The 18,980-nt window shown below is 55.8% G+C and overlaps 3 protein-coding genes across 4 annotated transcripts; 2 read left to right on the top strand and 1 right to left on the bottom strand.

The window, feature by feature from the left end:
- Positions 1-928: 928 nt before the first annotated feature.
- Positions 929-4,169, top strand: AVPR1B (arginine vasopressin receptor 1B). 2 transcript variants are annotated; one of them, XM_064635952.1, is made up of 3 exons: positions 929-1,897; positions 2,260-2,513; positions 2,632-2,934. In XM_064635952.1, exons 1-3 carry the CDS (start codon positions 943-945, stop codon positions 2,830-2,832), a joined length of 1,410 nt encoding a protein of 469 aa, XP_064492022.1. In that variant the 5' UTR covers positions 929-942; the 3' UTR covers positions 2,833-2,934. The 2 variants fall into 2 exon arrangements, with proteins under 2 accessions (XP_064492022.1, XP_064492023.1); XM_064635953.1 differs by lacking the exon at positions 2,260-2,513 and having other exon boundaries at positions 2,632-4,169.
- A 1,026-nt stretch (positions 4,170-5,195) lies between these two features.
- On the bottom strand, positions 5,196-8,010 carry RHEX (regulator of hemoglobinization and erythroid cell expansion). The gene is made up of 5 exons (XM_064635627.1): positions 7,967-8,010; positions 7,333-7,421; positions 6,625-6,738; positions 6,265-6,326; positions 5,196-5,677 (listed from the first exon to the last, which is right to left on the bottom strand). Exons 1-5 carry the CDS (start codon positions 8,008-8,010, stop codon positions 5,471-5,473), a joined length of 516 nt encoding a protein of 171 aa, XP_064491697.1. The 3' UTR covers positions 5,196-5,470.
- Positions 8,011-13,254: 5,244 nt separating this feature from the next.
- On the top strand, positions 13,255-17,448 carry CTSE (cathepsin E). The gene is made up of 9 exons (XM_064635850.1): positions 13,255-13,395; positions 13,979-14,135; positions 14,733-14,850; positions 15,632-15,750; positions 15,843-16,042; positions 16,296-16,418; positions 16,511-16,652; positions 16,735-16,833; positions 17,032-17,448. The coding sequence occupies exons 1-9, from the start codon at positions 13,337-13,339 to the stop codon at positions 17,194-17,196; spliced, it is 1,182 nt and encodes a 393-aa protein (XP_064491920.1). The 5' UTR covers positions 13,255-13,336; the 3' UTR covers positions 17,197-17,448.
- The last annotated feature ends 1,532 nt before the right edge of the window (positions 17,449-18,980 follow it).

The following is an 18,980-nucleotide window of genomic DNA, read 5'->3' as shown; positions in this document are numbered from 1 at the left end:
GGCTCTGGGGACGGAGAGATCCCAGCAGGAGAAGCCAAGGGCAGAGATCTGGGGGGGTGTGACTTGTAGGGACAGAGCAAATCAAGGGCAGGTTGTCCCCAGCCCTGACTCGCTGCAGATGAGGGGACGCAGGGGACAAAGGTGGAAGCGCAGGAGGATTTCCAGCCTTTGGCTCGTGCCTAGAAAATCCCCTGGTGAAATCCCCTGGCAAACCCCGGGGATGGCAGCCCCGGAGAGAGCAGCAGGAGGGGGATCAGCACTCACCTGTCTGGTGCAGGGTCCGGCAGCGCTCTCGGAGCGCAGGGGCAGAGCCGCGGTGGGGCCAGCGGGGAGGGACCTGCCGGGGGACAAATAAAACCCAGCCCCGGGGGACGGTGCTGACACACCGAGAGCCACCGCCGGCAGACAGACAGACAGACAGACGCGCTTTCCACGGGCTGGGAAATGCTCGCCCGCCTGCCATTCTTGGAATGAAAGGGCCGAAGGGACGCAGCATCTGTAGCGTTTGCTGTTGCTTTTGCTACAGAGAGAAGCAGTGCAGAGAACTTCCCTTTCCCCTTCGATTCACCAGCGCAGGGGGGATGCACGAGACAAGCAGTGAAAGGAGAAACAGGGGTTTGGGAACGGTTAGAGAAGAGGAAAGAAACATCAAGGACTAAGCAGGGGCTCTTGCACCTCTCTGCTCCACGGGAATATTTTTCCAGAGCAGCACAGGCGGAGAGGGAATTGCAGGTGCTCGACGCAGGGTTAGTGTGGTGCTGAAGGTGACGAGGTGTCCCGGTGTTGGGGACAGCTGGAGGAAGCACATCCAGCCCTCAGGCAGGGGCACAGGAGTTGGTGCTCAGGGGAAGCACCAACTTTGATTTCTCAGCCCTGGGGGGACAGGGAAGGGGTTAACGGGCATTGAAGAGGAGCATTGGAGCTGCACAGCTTCCCGAAGGGATGGAGCCAGGCTGGGGTGGGAACAGCACTCCCCCCAGCCGGCCTGGGCTCGGCCAGGGGCTGCTGGGCCCGGCGGGGGACCCCAACCTGACGCTGCTGCACACCCGGGACGAGGAGCTGGCCAAGGCAGAGGTCGGGGTGCTGGGCACCATCCTGGCCATCGCCACCGTGGGCAACGCGGGGGTGCTGCTGGCCATGTACCGCCTGCGCAGGAAGATGAGCCGCATGCACCTCTTCATCCTGCACCTGGGGCTCACCGACCTGGCCGTGGCGCTCTTCCAGGTGCTGCCGCAGCTCGTCTGGAAGGTGACCTACCGCTTCCTGGGGCCGGACCCCCTCTGCAGGGCCGTCAAGTACCTGCAGGTGCTGAGCATGTTCGCCTCCACCTACATGCTCATCGCCATGACCCTGGACCGCTACCTGGCCGTGTGCCACCCGCTGCACACCCTGCAGCAGCCCACCCGCCAGGCCTACGCCATGATCGGGGCCACGTGGCTGCTCAGCTGCCTGCTCAGCCTGCCCCAGGTGTTCATCTTCTCCCTGCGGGAGGTTCGCCCGGGCTCGGGGGTGCTGGACTGCTGGGCAGACTTCGGGTACCCGTGGGGAGCCCGCGCCTACATCACCTGGACCACGCTGTGCGTCTTCATCCTGCCCGTCGGCGTCCTCACCGTCTGCTACGGCCTCATCTGCCACGAGATCTGCAAGAACCTCAAGGGCAAGACCCAGAGCGGTGCCCCTGGCACGGGGGGGTCCGCAGGGGCTGCCCCTCCTGCCCCCTGCCCCCCGGAGAAGGGCGGGCAGCCCTCTCGGGTGAGCAGCGTGAGGACCATCTCCCGCGCCAAGATCCGCACGGTGAAGATGACCTTCGTCATCGTGGCCGCCTACGTGGCCTGCTGGGCGCCCTTCTTCAGCATGCAGATGTGGTCAGTGTGGGATGAGGATGCTCCTGATGATGGTGAGTGCTGGTGGGCATGGGGGGAGCTGCACAGGGTGTGGGCAGAGCCTTGGGAACATGCTCCGTTCCCGTGGATCTGCTGAGTTTTTAACAAACTCAAAACAAGGGCTGTCTGTTATTCTGTCATTTCTTAAAAAAATCACAGGGGAGGCTACAGGTTTTCTCCCCAGAGTCAAATCATTCCTTTCATCAGAAAAAAATACTGAAAAATAATGATTTCTGGCCATCATCCACAGGGACTGGCAAAGATGTGGGAACACCCGTGCCATGTCCCTTCCCTCATGCAGGAATTCACAGAGGTTTCATAAGTGTGTTTCTGATTTCATGGGTTGATTAATTTTTTCCCCCCTGGAAATTTTCAGTAGCTCTCCTAGCCTGTCCATGGGTAGAAGGAACTTTATCCAAGGTCAAAACTCCTCTGGGAGATGCTTTGGCCAGCAAACAGGCTGCAGGAAGATCCAAAAGCTGCTGGGTCTCACCTCCCAGAAGGCTCCCTGAGGATGTGCTCTGGAACATCCCCACTGCAGAACACCACCCACCTGAACCCTCTGCCAAGGGTAGAGCCTGGCTCTGCCTGCACACTGCAGACCCTCCTACCCAAAGGAATGCCAGTGAGGTGGGATGGGAATGGGGCAAAGGACAAGTGCCCAAACCAAAGAAAGCCCCCAGGTCCTGCCCACTGTGACCCTGCCCAGCCCTTGTGGATGTTTCATCTCTCCCTCTTGCCTCCCCAGAGTCCACCAACGTGGCTTTCAGCCTCACCATGCTGCTGGCCAGCCTCAGCAGCTGCTGCAACCCCTGGATCTACATGTTCTTCAGCGGGCACCTGCTCCAGGACGCCGCGCGATGCCTGCGCTGCCGGGGCGGCCCCCGGGCGGGGCTGCGCAGACCCGCCTCCACCGGGAGCCTCTGCAGCAGGAAAACCACCATCCTGAGCCACAGCCACCACGCCAGCCCTGCCAGCCTCCCCCTGCACGGGGGCAGTGCCAGGGAGCTGTACCCACCCTGCGAGGAGGGGGTGACAGAGTCGGGCACGCTCTGAGATCCCGCGGTTACTGATGCCCGGGCACGTCCCTCCTCTGCCACACCAGATGTGACACCACGAGCTGTGTGTCACAGCGGCTCTCCCCCCCCAGCTGGTAGCCTTCATTTTGCATAAATCTGATTGTTTAACCCAGAAAGCATCACTGTCCATCTTGTCCTTGCTGCTGCACACCCTGTGAGCATTGAGGGGGGGATGGACAGAGCCCCTCCAGTCACTGCCTGACCACAGCACCCACCCCCTCGGGGCTTTAGGGAGCCTCTGGCTGCTCTCCTCCAGGAAGAGGATGCTGCACCAGCAAAATCTTCCTGGAGGGACTCGAGCTTTTTGTGTTTCACAGATGCCAGCAAAGCAGCCTGAGCACAGCAGGAGGCAACGTGGCTCCATCTGCTCGAGAGCTCCCCGTGAGTTCTCATCTCCCATCCTCAGGGCTTTGCTGGCCGAGCAGACAAGCTGGACACAGCTCTGCCCCGCCCTGGGGCACAGCACACTCACCCCTCTGGGCTGCAGAGCCTGTTCCTCTGCTCACAGGCACGTCTGGAGCTGACCCCCTGCCCACCTCCCCGGGGCCAGGGAGGGGCTGGAGCAAAGCCACGGGGCAGACACGTCCTGTCCTGCAGTTCACAGCTGTCCTGCATCGCACTGTGCCCGTCTGAGGGCCAAAAATGCAGCGCTGACACCCCCAAGGAGCTGCTCGGGCAGCCCTGGCCCTGCTCCAGCTCAGATCCTGCTTCCCTCCTATCCCTGGCTCTTCCCATCAGGTTTACTCACAGCCCCCAACCCCCGTGTGGGGCTGCTCTGGCTGTTCAACATCTGCTGCATCCCAGTGCAGAGCTGCTCTCAAATTGCTGCTGCTTTTGTCTTATTTAGCAGGGATCAGGGTGCCAAAACCACCCGGGGCTCAGACACGGCCTCAGGGAACTGGGGAGCACAGAGGAGGGGGGGTCTGGAGCAAGCCATGGCCTTGCAGTCCCAGCCTGGCCCCTGCTCTTCTCCCTGTTCATTGAAGGTATCCCAGAGGCTGTTTTGTGTAAGAATAAAGCATGGATGAGGCGGGAAAGAGCATCCATTTGCTCTGGGAGCCGAGCTCAAAAGCTGCTGATGGTCATGTAAAAACGTCCCAGCAAAGGTACCAAATCCCCTGTGAGCAATGTGTGTTATTCCTTCTGTTATCCCAGGCTAAATCTGTAAAAATAAGACATTAAGAGTAAAATATTTTGAAATCTTGAATTATTTTCCCTTTTTAATCACCAGGCACTTGAATCAATTTTCCCAGAAACTCCCCCTGGCTGGTTTTGGCCTCACCTCCAGTTCCACATCCACACCTCTCCTGGCCTCTAGTGATGTTTCCAAGAGATGGGTTTGGGGTTTTGAACATTTTCCTTCATGTGCCCTTCAAGTTGGGCCAGATCTGCACAGCAAGGTTATAAAACCAGGAGTGCCTGACCCCCCCCCCCCCCCATGATCAATACCCAATCAATTGTCTCACAACCTTTCATTAAAGCACTTTGCTGCCGAGCTGATTTGAAATGCACTTGGGGCAGCTCCATCCCTGAGGAAGGGGGGCTGTGCTGGGAGGCAGCAGCTCCATCCCCCTCACAAAGAGCTCCCAGCTCCACACTCCCCCTTCCCAACGCTTTGGAGTTTTATTTCTTTAATAATCCCAAGTAACAAAATGCAGAGTGAGGAGCAAAGACATCCCCAGGTGGGGAGAGGCCGACCCAGGCACTCAGGGCATCAGGTGCAGGGACAGAGCAGGGAAAGCAAAAGGTGAGAGACAGGGAACAGCATTCCTCCCCACCAGACACAGAGGGATTTGACTTGCCTACACTCATGTGGACAGCTGTATCCTTCAAAACCCAGAAAGACCAGAACCCCCTGAGCAGGGGGGATATAAATCCCCTGGGAGCCCTTTGGATATTTCCCAGCTGGGTTGATGATTGTGGCTTTCAGCTGGGAGAGGAAGCTCCCCAGGTGAGCCTCCCTCCTGTCCTGGTCCTGGCAGCCCCCTGGATGTGTGGCCAGGGGTTAAGATGCCCACGTTGCCACCCCAACCCCCATGGAAGCTCTGAGAGCAATGGAGACTTGGAAATATTTTGAGCATCAAAGCAAAGGGGGTGCAGGGAAGGGCAATGGATCAGGGCTTGTCAGGCAGCAAGGGCAACACAGGTGGAGAAACTGCATTTAACAAGATTTCATGAGGGTGATCAGCAAAACAAGCATCATTCAGAGGAGCTGTCAGCCAGCCTGGGTGGGTATTCTGAAGATCACTGCATGTTTCATTTGCTTTCACAAAATGACAAAAAGGGCCATCACACAAAACTGGGGAGCACATTTCAGCCTGGGTGGGAGCAACATGCACCACCCCACGCTCCGGGAACAGCGATGCCTTTAAGTAAAATGCCAAGTAAACTGCATTCCTTGTGTGGCAAGCAATAAGAGCTGCAGGCATCAGCCTGTGCCAGGCACTGCCCGAGGGAAGGGGCAGCCCTGGTGGTGCAGCTGTGCATTGAGCAGGAGCATCCAGGGTGTCACAGCTTCACCTCGGTGTACTCCACAGGCTGGGATGCCACGGGGCTGGAGCAGGGCCAGAGATGTGCTTTCTTCTTCTTGGGGTCCACGTTGACATAGTCAGTCCCAGCCTTCATGTTCTCGTAGTCCTGGGCAGGGCCTGGCCCACGGCCTTTCCCTGGGAAGACCAGGGATGTGTAGTTGATGTTTCCTCCTGAACCTTGGCCCTGCAGAAGCAGCACAAACCCCAGGTCAGGCCCCAGCACCCACCTGGGGGTCTTTGCCCTGAACCCACTCAAAGGTGTTCACCCCTTCATAGAATCATGGGATGGTTTGGGTTCGAAGGGACTTTAAAGCTCATCTCATTCCACCCCCCTGCCATGGGCAGGGACACCTTCCACCAGCCCAGGTTGCTCCAAGCCCTGTCCAATCTGGCCTTGGACACTTCCAGGGATGGGGCAGCCACAGCTTCTCTGGGCAACCTGTGCCAGGGCCCCACCACCCTCACAGGGAAGATTTGTTTCTAATATTCTTAATTTCCCTAACATGCCCAATTGTGCCCAAGGATCTCCCTGGCCCCTGGGGATGTTTCCCTCTAAAAGGGGAACGCTGCATGTGGCAGAGGACAGAGGACAGCCACCACCCAGCACCCCTGATGGCATCTCAATATGATTTGATGCATTTCCCCACCACCACCACTCTTGGTGCTGCTCTGGGGGTCTCGAGCCAGGCAGGAACCACATGGACACAGTGCTGGCACCTCCACTGCTGGGCTGGGGCTGTTCTGGCAGAGGTTCTGTGCCCAGGGCTGTACCTGTGGGCAGGAGGGGCTGTCAGATGAGTCCGAGGAGGTGTCCGAGGAGGTGTCGCTGCTCCCTGAAACACAGGAGACATCACCACCAGCAGCCCTTCCCAGGGGGTTACAGGAGTGCAAACTGAAAATCCAAAAACCACCAGTGTGAGCCCTCCCCACCCCACCCCTGGCCCGTAGGGAACCAGTCAGGGAAAGCCCAGGGAGATACAGGAGGCAACTGGGATGGTGAGTGGCTCTTGTGCCCCGTGGCCACCTCGGGGTCTTCCCAGCTCGGAAGGGAAGGCACATCACACAAATGCCAAGCCTAAAGTTCCCATTCCAGCACCAGGACAAAGCCCTGTTGCTGCAGGACCCCCTTACCTGCATAGGCTGGTGCTGGTTGTTGTGCCTTGGCCCCTCCTGCTGATGGGGTGGGATCCGGGGTGGGCTGTGCCACAGGGCTGCTGGATCCCTGCATCCCATGGGAATGCTGGGCTGGGACCAAGAGGAGAGTGAGCACCTTGCCCTGGCTGTGCCCAATGCACCCCACACCCCACACGGACCCCCACCCTCTGCAGGAGCCCCACAGCAAACCCCAATAGTTATTGCTGTGTGCTGAAGTGGGCACAGCTCCATCAGCTCGGTTATGGAGATGATTCAGTCGTGCCCTGCTCTGCAGGGAGAGGCTGCAGTGTTAAATCACAGCATCAGGGTCTCTCCTTGCAAGTTTGGAATGAGTTTGACCCCGGTGGCAAACAGGGCTGGGTTATGTACAAATGTGAGCAGCAGTTTTGAGTGAAAGACTTTCCTGCCAGGAAGTGGAGCTTCACCACAAATAATGTGCTGTCAATGGATTCTGGTGGGGTTTTCCCACCACTTTACTAACAAGAGCAATGAAAGAAAATGGTTTTGAAACAACCCAAGGTCATATGACCCTCGCTGACGCTGCTCACATCACTTACAGCTCTCCCACAGCCTGGACCCCAGCACAGCACAGTGATGCTGGTGCTCCATCCCTGCCCTGACCCTTTCCCATTCCACACTGGGGCCCAAAAAATGAAAAAAAAACCTAACAGGACAGTAAATTACCTATTTTCCTGCTGAGCATGAAGTAAAGTGACAGCAAGAGGAGAGCATACAGGAGCAAGGTGACAGCTGAGATGATGACAAATATCCACCTGAACAAGAGAAAAATATTTTGTCCAAATCTCTCAGGTACTGTTTGGCTGCTGCTGGTTTGAGACAAAAGGGTTGCTGGTAGTTTTTGGGTTTGCTTTATGCCTTTAATGCAATGAGCCCCAAAATCTGGGGCTTGGTTTACAAGAATGACTGGTGTTCCTTGCACTTCATTTTTGGGTGCCTGTCCTCAGAAGGGTTTTTGAAACCCTCATTGCCAGTGGGGGTGTGTGGTGCTTGAGGGAAGGGAGGAGTTACAGATATTACAGAATTATAGAATGGTTTGGGTTGGAAGGGACCTTTGAAGCTCATCCAGTCCAACCCCCTGTTGAGCAGGGACATCTTCAACTAGAGCAGATGGCTCAGAGCCCCCCAGCCCAGCCTTGAATGTTTGCAGGGCTCCTCTCCCAGGGTGTTGTACTCACCACTCACAAGAGATCATTCTCCTGGTGAGGCGTCTCCAGGGTCTTGGGGGGACACAGAAAGGCAGCAAGACCTGGAGGCAACCAACCAAAATGGTCCCACTGAGCTTCACGCTGCTCCTCACGAGCTGAAGATCAGGCTCAGCACTTGACAGAGGTGGTTGGACATTGCAGATGTAAAATAAAGGCCCCCAGCCCTCCCTCTGCTCAAGTCCTTCTAGTTCACACCCTCACACAGCCACAGGCTCTCCCTGCCCTTATCACTGAGCTTAATGGCTTTATAAACTGTCACCTCAGTCCTATCTGCTACTTGACAGGAGCTCCCAGGCTCCACTGTGGCCCTGGGAGCAACAAGAATTGAAATTTATTCTTCTCACTTTAATCCTATCTCGTGGTTCCTTCTTTCTTTTTTCTCTTAATCCACCAAAAAAAAAAAAAAAGAGAGAGAGAACTATAATCTGAAAAAAAAAATAAAAAACATAGAATAAAGTAACCAAAAGAAGGCTGTGGGTTGGTGTGAGGCTCTTGCATCAGTCAAGGTCCAGATAGAAATATCAGAGGCCCTTCAACACCTCTCTGTCTGAGACACCTCGGATTTAATTCTAGGTGAGCACTTAAATCCTGGTTAACTTAAGAGGGCTTAAGGCAGAAAATCAGAAAACACAAATGCCTGAGCTGGGCCCCTTGGCTTGGGGCTTTTGGCCATAACACTCCAGAGATCTATAATAAAGGATGGCAATCGAGGTGTTCATTTTGTGAGCTTTCACTTGCATAAAGTCACTTCAAATTTCCACTCAGTGCCTATAAACTCTCATTTATGAATGGCTGACAGGGAGAGATTTCAGCTGAAGCTTTGATACAGTGATTAAAGAAGCCATGATGATATGGCTGATAGACTGATAGATTGATAGTTACAGCAAAGGCATTATCCATCCTATGGATCAGATTCTAGAATTTCCTCTATGACACGTTTCTCAGTGTAATTCATCAGAAGCTTTTCTGATAACCACCACTCTCCTGTGAAGCCCCACTTACCCAAACAGTCTGGCAACAGCCAAGCTAAAAGCCCATTCCTTGCTGGAATCTTCCCCTTCCCTTATTAAACTGCTCTGTCCCCAAATCTCCTCCTCAGGGGGCTGCCATTCTTAAAAGGCTCATTTCCTACCGAGGGGCAGGCGATGCTGCTGTGGCAGATAACGATCTGAAAAGCGAGCTGCTCAAAAGGAAATTGCAAAATAAGACCCAAATCCAGCTCTCAGTGGCAGGCAGGCTCTTTGCTGAGCCGGGTAGGGCGAGATGGAAGCACCGATACGCGAACGCGTTATCGAAATCTCTGGTTGGAGAGAGCAGCCAGCCAGAGCCTGGCAGCACATGCACTTTTTTGGGTCACTCAGGTAATTTCTGTGGGCCTCCCACCCTCCAGCCCCTCAGGACACGAACCCTTTTCAAGCAAGGTGCTGTGTTGGAATCAAGGCCTGCAAAGAGCTGCTCCTCGGCCGCTTGCCGAGAGGTCAATGCAAGACGTCCACTCTCCATCTAAAGGTAAGAAAACCCACCAGAACGCCTCAAATTGTTTTAATCCCATCAGAGTCAGGCCTTGCTGGCCCAGTTAAAGGCCAAAGCTCAGCCTGGTGGTGGCACATGCCTGCAGGCACCCTTGGAGGTGGACACCCAACCCAGCTCTCCTCCTGCTGTTCCGAGCATCGCATCCCACGCCCGGCGGAGCGCGAGACCCAGCGGTGATTTACCTGGGGCAGCAGAGCTCTGCACACCTCCTTCCTGCAGGACCGGGGCAGCTGGAGCCTGGGAGGCAGCAGGATCTAAGGATGTTTCAGCAGCATTTTCAGTGCAGCCGCAGGGTCCGGCGGCTCAGAGCGCTCGCCATCGGTGCCGGATGCGGTCACGCTCTGCCCCCCTGGCAATGGCAGGAACAAGCCCACATGAGGTTCCATGATGCCTCCCCTCTGTCAGCTGCCTCATTTAAATATATTTGGGTGTTTCTCTGCTGTTCTGTAACCACTTTGCTGCAGGGTTTGGGACCCTGCACTGCTTGACCAGGTTCTGCGTCTTGCTCCGTCTTCCAACAGCTTTGTGCCAAAACGCAGCTGAGCTTCCTTGGAGCAGAGCAGTCCTGAGGGCAGGGAGCCAGCTGCAGTCCCCAGCAACTCAGCTGCCACCCAAAAAGTGCTCTGGGTGCTTCCAGGTAAACATCTTGCACAGGGATAAAATATTTTACCTCATAGGGGATGTGGTCCCAGCACCTCGCATGAGGGTGGATGGGCCTCCACCTGCCCGTGCTCTGGGAAGTTTTCTGGTTCAGGAATAACTTGCAGAATCACTTAATAATGCTGGGGTGCAAGCAGCAGCCTGGCAGACCCCTCCTGATGGTTGCCACCAGATTTAGGGAGGGCTGGGCCACTGCTCCATGGGAACTGATGATGTTGCAGCTCTCACACTGAGCCAGAGTTTAGGTGCTGGGAATTCCCTGCAGCAGCCTGGCCTCTCTTGTGCTGTTTCCCTGGAAGGAGACAGGTCAGGAACCCTTTTTGCAAAGTCCCTAATCATGGAGATGGCGCCTGCTGGCATTTCACCATCTCCATCACCCCCACAGCAATCCTCTCCCAGGGAGAAAACATCCCAACATCCCGGTGAATGCCCTGGACCTTCTAAAGGCAAAGAGAAGAACAGATCCCAAGAAGAACTACATCCCCCAGGAGCTGCACCACAAACTGGGGTCCCCTGCCACATCCCCACTATGGGTCAGTCATTTCCCACATTCCCCCTCATCCCCTGGGACTGCAGGATCACCAGCTCCCTCACCAGGAGATGTTAGTCCTGCTCTACCCCCGACTGCTGTGCCACAGGTAAATATTTAACTGAAACTGGCTTGTTTGTTGTTTTTTTTTTTAATGTGAGTGTTTGCTATTGCAGCATTTCTCTCTTTCAAGTGCTCGGTGATGGATAAACAGATTAACAGGTGGGAGAAGTGTTTGATAAACGGAGGGGAAAAAAAGGGCCTTTTTAGAACACGCTGCTTGGGCACGATTTGAATCAGCCAGAGCTCTCAGTGGAAGTGGCTACACTAAAGGAAACGCATAAAAAGGAACACAGATAACATATTTTTAGCCTCAAAGCAGGTTTCTTGCATGAGGAAAGCCCCATACATAGAGCTGGCAAGAGGTGCATTTTACACCCAAGGTGCACAACGTAATTCTGAGGCACCTGAGGGCAGGTTTGTGCAGCTGAGAGGGTGAGACACACCTTGGGACAGCCCCTGCCTGGCAGCAGTGCAGGGCTGCACAAATATCACCAGACCTGGGATGCTCCAGGAGCTTGAGCCACCTTTAATCACATTTCTTTGGGGTGTAAGAGCTTTTTCTGCTGTTTTATTAACAAGACGGATTCAAAGTGTCATAAATAATGCTAAATAACTTCATAAATAATGCTGTGTTTGGCTCTGTCACTCTGGGCTGCGTCCCAGGAGCAGGCAGGGATGGGCAGCACAGGCAGGGACAGGCAGGGACAGGCTGATCCTGAAGAGTTGAGGGGCACCATGGGTTGAAAACAGGACATCTCTTCCCCCTGCAAACCCAGTGTATTCCACATATTGAGGTACAGCTGAAAGTACTCATGAATCAAAGCCTTTTTGTCCCAGTTTTCTGGGCAAATATGGCCGAGTTGCTCCCAAAAGACAGAAAAAAACCCACCCATTTTGCTCCACTTGAAATAAAAATGTTGATGCACCTCTGAGAATTTAGCTCTTAAAATTCCTTCTAAAACAGCTAAAAAGTAGACATGATTTTGCTTCACTTCAAAAATTTCTAAATGAAAGGTTTGGGCCCTCTTTATGACTTTCATCTTCGCATTTTCATGCTGAATCCGCTGTCAGGAGTTTGCAGATTATGATGATCCAATTGGGGAATCTTTTGAACAAAATAAACCATTTCACTGCAAGTGTTTGGCGTGTCTGTGCTACAGCTCACCCTCACGTTTATCTCTGAAGCCCAGTGACCCTTCAGGCTGGGTTTTCTGACAGGATTTTCGGGTTATAAACCATGTCTGGAACAATCCACTTGCTGCTTTCAGCTGATCTGGCACTTGCTGCAGCTGCTTTTGTTTTAGGAAGTTTCTTTTTAATCCATGAATATATGATTAGGACGAGAGGGGAAATACATTAAATACATAAAGTACATTAAACTGCATCTTAAAAGGGAAACACATAATCACTTGGTGTAAAGCTACTCAGTAAAAAAACACTGCAGCCACCAATCTGGGCACAGGGAAATGCAGGGAATTTTCATTTGACTGGGAAAAATATGTCAGCATCTGCCACCAGCATCCACTCTGCCTTGCCCTGCATCTCCCTGCTTATACCAAAAAATTTGATAAGATTTTTTTAAGCTTAATCTCCCTGCAAAGCTGCAGAGAGGAGGAGCCTTGGAGCATCTCCCAGGGGCAGAGACACAATTCCCCCCAAAAGGAGACACGGCTTGGCTCTCTCACAGCCCCATTGGTACCTGGGCCTCACAGGTATGGACTTTGATTTCCTGGAGGAGGGCTTTAATTGGATAAAACAGACTAACTGGGATAGATAAAAAATTGATTACCACAGTGCTAAGGGTAGAAACCCCGTTAAAGAGTAAAACACCTGAGTAAAACACCCCCTTTGTGGCCCCAACCATTAGTGCCACAAACATGGAAAACAAGGACAGCACAGCATCATCCCTGGCCTGAGAGATGGTGGCAGCAAGAAAACCCTTTCCTCCCCCCACTCACTTCCCCTCATATCTAAAGGCTTTATTTGTTCATCAGCATTTTCTGTTTGCACTCAGAGGCTTTAATGAGACGCCCGTCCTGGGTTAAACAAAACTCACAGGGGACGAGCCCATTAGTGGCTGGAAAGCAACAGGGAACTGTCTCCCATGAAAAGCCACTTCTTCCTGGCACCGACTGCTGTTTAGAAGGGAAAGCTGGAGATTCCAGAGCAGTCCATCACTGCTAATTAGTGTTTTCTTTTTAGTTCGGTGGCTGCCCTGATGCTACAAACGCATCCTTTTCCTGCACTCCCTGCAGCTGCCGGGGTTTGGGGCACCCCATGGCCACGGGCAGGTCCCTGGGGTGGAGCTGTGGTGCAAAGGAGAGGGGAAACGCTCCCCCGGAGCATTTTGGGGGGACTTCCACTGGCTGTGTGATTGCCAGCGGGCAGGGACTGCTGTTGGGATGAGCGTCCCGTCCTGCTCCCACTTCCCTAAGACCTTCCCTGCCCCAAAAGCAGCCGGCACGGCTCCCTGCAGGTCCCCCCCACGCCTCCCTCACCCACAAAAGCAAACCTGACCCCGCAGTGCCCGTTCTGCCTCGCCTGGGACGTGGCCAGTGATTCATGCCCGGTGCCCGAGCGCGGTGTTGACTCTGGCAGGGGCGTTATCGCGGGCGCCGGGCGGCCCTGGGGGTATAAGAACAACCTGCAGGTTGTTGGAGGCCACTGAGCCGCCAGCATGAAGCGCCTCCTCCTCCTCGCCATGCTCTGCCTCTCCCTGGCCAGCGGCCTGAAAAGGTAAGGGGGTCCCCGAGCTGCACCCCAGTTCCCCAGGCTCTCGGAGGGGCTTTGCTCTTTGGGTGCTGCCAGAGCCGTGATGAGCGGGCAGAGCTGAGCTGCCCCGGCACAGACACCTTGTGCTGGCACCACACTGTGGTTTCTGGTTTCTCCATCGCTCCGTGGGCTCCATCCCTCTGGGCAGACCCCGTCAGCAGCAGTGGGATGAGGTGGGGTCTGTAAACAGGGTCTGTGCGAGCAGACAGGGCAGAAAACACTGGCATGAATTCCCCTTGGCCCTGCTCACCTCCCCCAGCCTGAAGGCCCTTTCCATCAATCACGTTGAGCTCCTGCCCGTCCCATCACTGCCAGGACGTGCATCCTCTCCTGCCAGCTTTGCCCTTGATTTGCTGCCCCCTAAAACAGACCCAGTCCCCCCGTTTTGCTGTGCCTTGGCCGGAGGGCTCTGCAGTGGGGGATGTGGGGAAACAGGCTCTGGATCTGCATCCTGGCTGTGCTGGGACTCTCAGGGTGGGCACGGGGGCTGCAGGACTCCAGCAGCACCCACGGCCCCGTGTGAGTGACCAGGACCCTTCTCCCCCAGGGTGCCCCTGACACGGCGCCGCTCCCTGCGGAAGCTGCTGCGGGAGCGTGGGCAGCTCTCCCACTTCTGGAAAGCCCAGGGGCTGGACATGGTGCAGGAGAGCGAGGACTGCGCTGCCTTCTCAGAAGCCAACGAGCCCCTCATCAACTACCTGGATGTAAGCAGGGCACAGGAGTTTGCCTGAGCAGTCCCCAGTGCTTCCCAGAAATCCCACGCCTGCAGCAGTGCCCGGCGTGCCAGGACTCGCTGCCTGCCCGTGCCTGCCTGGCCCTTTGTTCCCGGGAATGTGGCGATGAGGACAAGGCAGAGCATTCATGGCAGGCACTGCAAGCCCTCCCTGCTGCATTCCCCCCACCCCCGAGGAGACAGATTTCCTCCAAAACTGACTCGTTACACACTCGTCAGAGCAAGTCCCACCACAGAGGACCCAGAGGTGGAGGGGCTTCCCCAGGCTCATCCCATTCCCCAGCAGTGCCCCCACAGCCCCTTCCACTGTCTGCATCCTGGTGATGAGGGTCTCCTCAGGGCCCAGCCTTCCCAGGAAGAGGATGGAGCCTGCACCCACCATCCTGCCTTTTGTCCTCAGCTTCCCTTGTTGTCCCTTAAATATTTGTCTCCTTTATTTCACCTGGCCCGATGTGACTGTGATAGAACCCCATCCACGCCCTGTGCTCACCCCACCACAGGCTCCCCTTCGCCAGAGTTTCTTGGTGTGCTGCCAGCTCACGGTGGTCCCTGCTCCACTCTTTGCTAGATGGAGTATTTTGGGCAGATCTCCATCGGAACTCCCCCCCAGAACTTCACCGTGGTGTTCGACACGGGCTCCTCCAACCTCTGGGTACCGTCCGTCTACTGCGTCAGCAAAGCCTGTGGTGAGTACAGTCAGAGCAGGGAGGCCACGGGGTCACCAGCACACCCAGCTGAGCCCTTTGGGGGCCCTCCCCACCCAGCTGAGCCCTGCAAGGCACACACAGATAACAGAAACCTGGGGGGCAGTCGGGGGAGCCCCAGTGGGTGTGTCTGCCCAGGAGTGGGTGGTGATCACACCACCAGGACCCAGGTGACAATGGCCATGTTCTTTAGGCCATTCTTGTGGGAGCCTTTAAACAAACAGGCAGAGATGGTAGTACAGAATAGGGCTTGTCAGCAGGAGCAGGATGGCAGGAGTGGGAAGGCACAGCTCTGGGCTGGCTGCCTGCAGGCTCGGTGGGTGACAAGCACTGGGCTTGTTCGGGCTGTCAGCGATGAGCCAGTCCTGCTGCTGTGGGACATGGAGCATCTCTGAGCAGCCCCAGGGCTGCCCCAGAGCCCAGGGGGAATTGGGGAATATCACTGGATACTGCAGTGCCCGTGGGGCTGCTCCTGGCTGCAAACCAGGAATAGCAGTGCTCGTCTTCGAGACTCATAAAAACACACGAGCTAATCCCACTCCTCTACCAACCCTGGCACCTTTCAGTCAGATTGAAATGGGATAAATCTTATCCCTCCTCAAAACACCAGCACAACCCTTGGCAGTGTGCCCGTGACCAGGAGTTTCGGTGACACCACCCTCCATCATCCTTTGTCTCCACTGGCTGTGGTGGGGGCTCCTGGCAGCCATGGCTGTGCAAAAAAAATCACATTTCTGCTGACAGATCCCATCTCCTTCCCCAGCTGGACATGCCAAGTTCCATCCAACACAGTCCAGCACCTACCAGGTGATAGGGACCCCCTTCTCCATCCAGTACGGGACCGGCAGCCTGACGGGGCTCATCGGATCCGACCAAGTAGCCGTGAGTCACCTTTGGCTTCTCCTGCTCTGGGCAACATGCCTGGGACTCACCCACGGACTCAGCACCCCCGTGGAACCCCCTCCTCCCTGCAGGTCGAGGGTCTCACCGTGAGCAACCAGCAGTTCGCAGAGAGCATCAGTGAGCCGGGAAAAGCCTTCCTGGACGCCGAGTTCGACGGGATCCTGGGCCTGGCTTACCCCTCGCTGGCCGTGGACGGCGTCACTCCTGTCTTTGACAACATGATGGCACAAAATCTGGTGGAGCTGCCCCTGTTCTCCGTCTACATGAGCACGTACGGACACAGCCTTGCTCCGGGATGCTGCTTAGAGCCTGTCATTGCTTGAGGGATCAGGAGGGCCTGCTAAAATAGAGATGTTTTACTGAGCTAGTGAAGGGGGTTTGATGCCAGGCTGAGCATCACAGACCTTTGGCCTTACAGGGATAGCATTTGTGGGAAGCAGGCAGGTGTAAATCCACCCATTTAAAATGTTATTTGCAAAGTCGACGGGGAAAAAACGCCTCATGGCTTTTCCTCCTCTCTCCAGGAACCCCGAATCCCCCCTGGGAGGAGAGCTGCTTTTTGGGGGTTTTGACACGTCCCGCTTCACGGGGACCCTGAACTGGGTGCCAGTGACCCAGCAAGGGTACTGGCAGATCCAGCTGGACAAGTGAGTGGTGCTGGACAGGGAGGGGAGGCTGGGCTGGGGGGGGGGAGGAGCAGGACAGATCCCTCTTGGTCCTTCTGTCTCACCTCTTCCAGCATCCAGGTGGGTGGGACAGTGACCTTCTGCGCCGACGGCTGCCAGGCCATCGTGGACACCGGGACGTCGCTCATCGCAGGTCCCACCAAGGAGTTCAAACAACTGCAAAACTACATTGGTGCTGTGCCTGTGGATGGAGAGGTGAGAGGCAGGGTGGGGAGAGGAGGGGGCAAAGCCCTGGGAGCCCCCCCCTGCCTGGAGTGACCTCCCTGCTGTGTTGCAGTACGCCGTGGAGTGCAGCAACCTCAACGCGATGCCCGACGTGACCTTCACCATCAACGGGCTCCCCTACACGCTCAGCGCCCAGGCTTACACCCTCATGGTATGGCTGTGGCACCACCACCCCCCATTCCCAGCAGCTCCAGTGACAAAGGTGGCCCAGAGCCACGGCGGGAGCTGAGCCCTGTGTCCCAGTGGGTGACAAGCCCCACTGCTCCGTGCTTTGTCACCGTTCCTGCAATGTTTCCATGGGCACGAGGCTCTCGGGCTCATTGCCAGCTTTGCCCTTCTCCTCCCCCAGGAGGAAGGTGGTGGTGAGACCTTCTGCCTCAGCGGCTTCCAGGGCAATGACATCCCCCCTCCGGCCGGACCCCTCTGGATTTTGGGCGACGTTTTTATCCGTCAGTTCTACTCCGTCTTCGACCGTGGGAATAACAGGGTGGGGTTGGCCCCTGCTGTCCCTTAGGGCTGGGGCATCCTGTGGGGTAGGAGGGGAACAGAGCCACCAGGATGCTGCCCTCAGGCAGGCCAGGGGATGTCACTGCTGCATCGGTGTCCCCAAGGGGGTGAAGACACCTGAAGAGCCCAGCAGAAGGTCAGTCCGTGCCAGGACACAATTTCACAGTGAACATAAAAACATCTCGAGCAGCTCCGTGATCTGCTCTGTAAATTCTGTATTTTTTAAACATGAGCCAATAAAAGCTTTAATAAACCATAACCTGCCCTGCTTGTGTCATCAGGAGCCCAGCAGTGACCCTGTGGGTCTCAACTGGGTTGCACTGGGGTGTTAAATCCTCCTCCCCCAGATCCTGCCCTCCTCCCTCGGTGACCCGTGGCACTGCCAGGGCTGTATGTTCAGTGTGGCTGGAGCTGCCCTGCTCTGGAGGAAACCTTGGCAATGCAGGATCCAAAAGGTCAACCTCATGGTCCTTAACTGGGATTTCCACAGGGGCAGAAAGAAGAGGATGCTCTGCCCAGGTGGAGGTGGCTGTGGGCATCCCTGGGCATCCCATGGGCCTCAGGCCACCACTGTGGGCAGGGTCAGGGACTGAGGGAGCCCTGGGAATGCACACCTCAGTCAACTGAGCTGCTGCTGGTAAACAAGAAGGGAACATGGAGACTGGAAAGACCCTGGGGCTCTTCCTGTGCCATAAAACTCCCAGAAAAACCGGTGATTCCCAGTGAATTTTCCTTTGATTCCCTGGAGGAACTTACAGAGACAACGTGGCTGGTGGGTGCTCAGCAAAAGAAAGGGCAAAACAAAGCACCTGCTGAGATCTGGGCTGGGCTGTGGGGGGCTGTGGGGTCCAAAGAGTTGCTGCAGCACATGTGACTCGCTGAGGGTGCAAGGGATGTGTGAGAAGGCAGGAGCAGCCATGGCTCATGCATGAGACACCCCAGGCACACAGCGAGAAAGGGAACAGTGGAAAAGGGTTATTTTTATCCAGGCCTTTGCTCCGTTTGCTGACGCTGAAACAAGGCCCTGCAGCGCTGACTCCAGGGTGACAGGGTGCCCATGTGCCAGACCAGGCTTCGTGGCTGCTCCATCATTCCCAGGGTTGGGTCTGAGAGCACTGGAATACTCGGAACTGGTTGTAAACTTGGCGGCTCAGCCCTGTGGTTTGCAATAAAAGAAGATATCTGCCTTACTCAGAAGCACTGATTGTGCCACTGACCAAGTGTGGGTTCTGTAACGTTTCCTGTGTTGACTTCACCTCAGCTCTGCTGCAGTCAAAGATAAGGTGCTGGGGCAGCTGGACAAAGGTCTCCTCTCCCTCTTCCACCTTAACTCTTAGCACACCAAGGTGCTGCCTGGCACCAGCCCATCACCACAGCCACAGGCAGGGGGGAGCATCCAGCTCCCCCAGCCTGACAAGGGACCACCCAGAGTCCCCAAACAGCAGCTGGCACTGAGACATGGCCCGGCCTGGACTTCACCAGGACTGCTCTGGTGCCACGTGCCCTTGGGATCCCAGAGCATTCTTGACAGGTTTTGAGGGGGATGTTGCTCCAGAAAATACTAAGCATCCCAATAAGGAGCAACCCACCTCCTGCTGTCCCCCAGGGAGGCTGAACAGTGTAAGGAACAGTTTCATCACTGGGATGCCTTTTGCTTTCTTCCCTTTCCCTCACTCTCACCACAGAGAACAGCCCGTGCCCTCCCTGTTCACCCCAGCCTTTCCTCTGCCTCTGGCAGCCCCCAGCCTGTGTTTCGTGGTCTCCCAGCTGCGAGACCTTCCTCATAGTCAC

This window comes from Pseudopipra pipra, chromosome 25, assembly GCF_036250125.1.
Source record: "Pseudopipra pipra isolate bDixPip1 chromosome 25, bDixPip1.hap1, whole genome shotgun sequence".
In the NCBI taxonomy this organism is placed as follows: domain Eukaryota; kingdom Metazoa; phylum Chordata; class Aves; order Passeriformes; family Pipridae; genus Pseudopipra; species Pseudopipra pipra.
The sequence above is the reverse complement of the archived record's forward strand: the minus strand, read 5'-3'. Positions and strand labels throughout refer to the sequence as shown.

What these genes read in the sequence shown, in the direction of transcription:
- AVPR1B (XM_064635952.1), top strand. Translation starts at nt 943, where the DNA reads ATGGAGCCAGGCTGGGGTGGGAACAGCACTCCCCCCAGCCGGCCTGGG. An exon ending in TGAGGATGCTCCTGATGATG is followed by an intron (nt 1,898 to 2,259) that starts GTGAGTGCTGGT and finishes GGAAATTTTCAG; the next exon opens with TAGCTCTCCTAGCCTGTCCA. An exon ending in CCCAAAGGAATGCCAGTGAG is followed by an intron (nt 2,514 to 2,631) that starts GTGGGATGGGAA and finishes TTGCCTCCCCAG; the next exon opens with AGTCCACCAACGTGGCTTTC.
- RHEX (XM_064635627.1), bottom strand. Translation starts at nt 8,010, where the DNA reads ATGTCCAACCACCTCTGTCAAGTGCTGAGCCTGATCTTCAGCTC. An exon ending in CTGAGCCTGATCTTCAGCTC is followed by an intron (nt 7,422 to 7,966) that starts GTGAGGAGCAGC and finishes TCTCTTGTTCAG; the next exon opens with GTGGATATTTGTCATCATCT. An exon ending in ACAGCCCCTCCTGCCCACAG is followed by an intron (nt 5,678 to 6,264) that starts GTACAGCCCTGG and finishes CTGCTTCTGCAG; the next exon opens with GGCCAAGGTTCAGGAGGAAA.
- CTSE (XM_064635850.1), top strand. Translation starts at nt 13,337, where the DNA reads ATGAAGCGCCTCCTCCTCCTCGCCATGCTCTGCCTCTCCCTGGCCAGC. An exon ending in TGGCAGATCCAGCTGGACAA is followed by an intron (nt 16,419 to 16,510) that starts GTGAGTGGTGCT and finishes CACCTCTTCCAG; the next exon opens with CATCCAGGTGGGTGGGACAG. An exon ending in CTGTGCCTGTGGATGGAGAG is followed by an intron (nt 16,653 to 16,734) that starts GTGAGAGGCAGG and finishes GCTGTGTTGCAG; the next exon opens with TACGCCGTGGAGTGCAGCAA.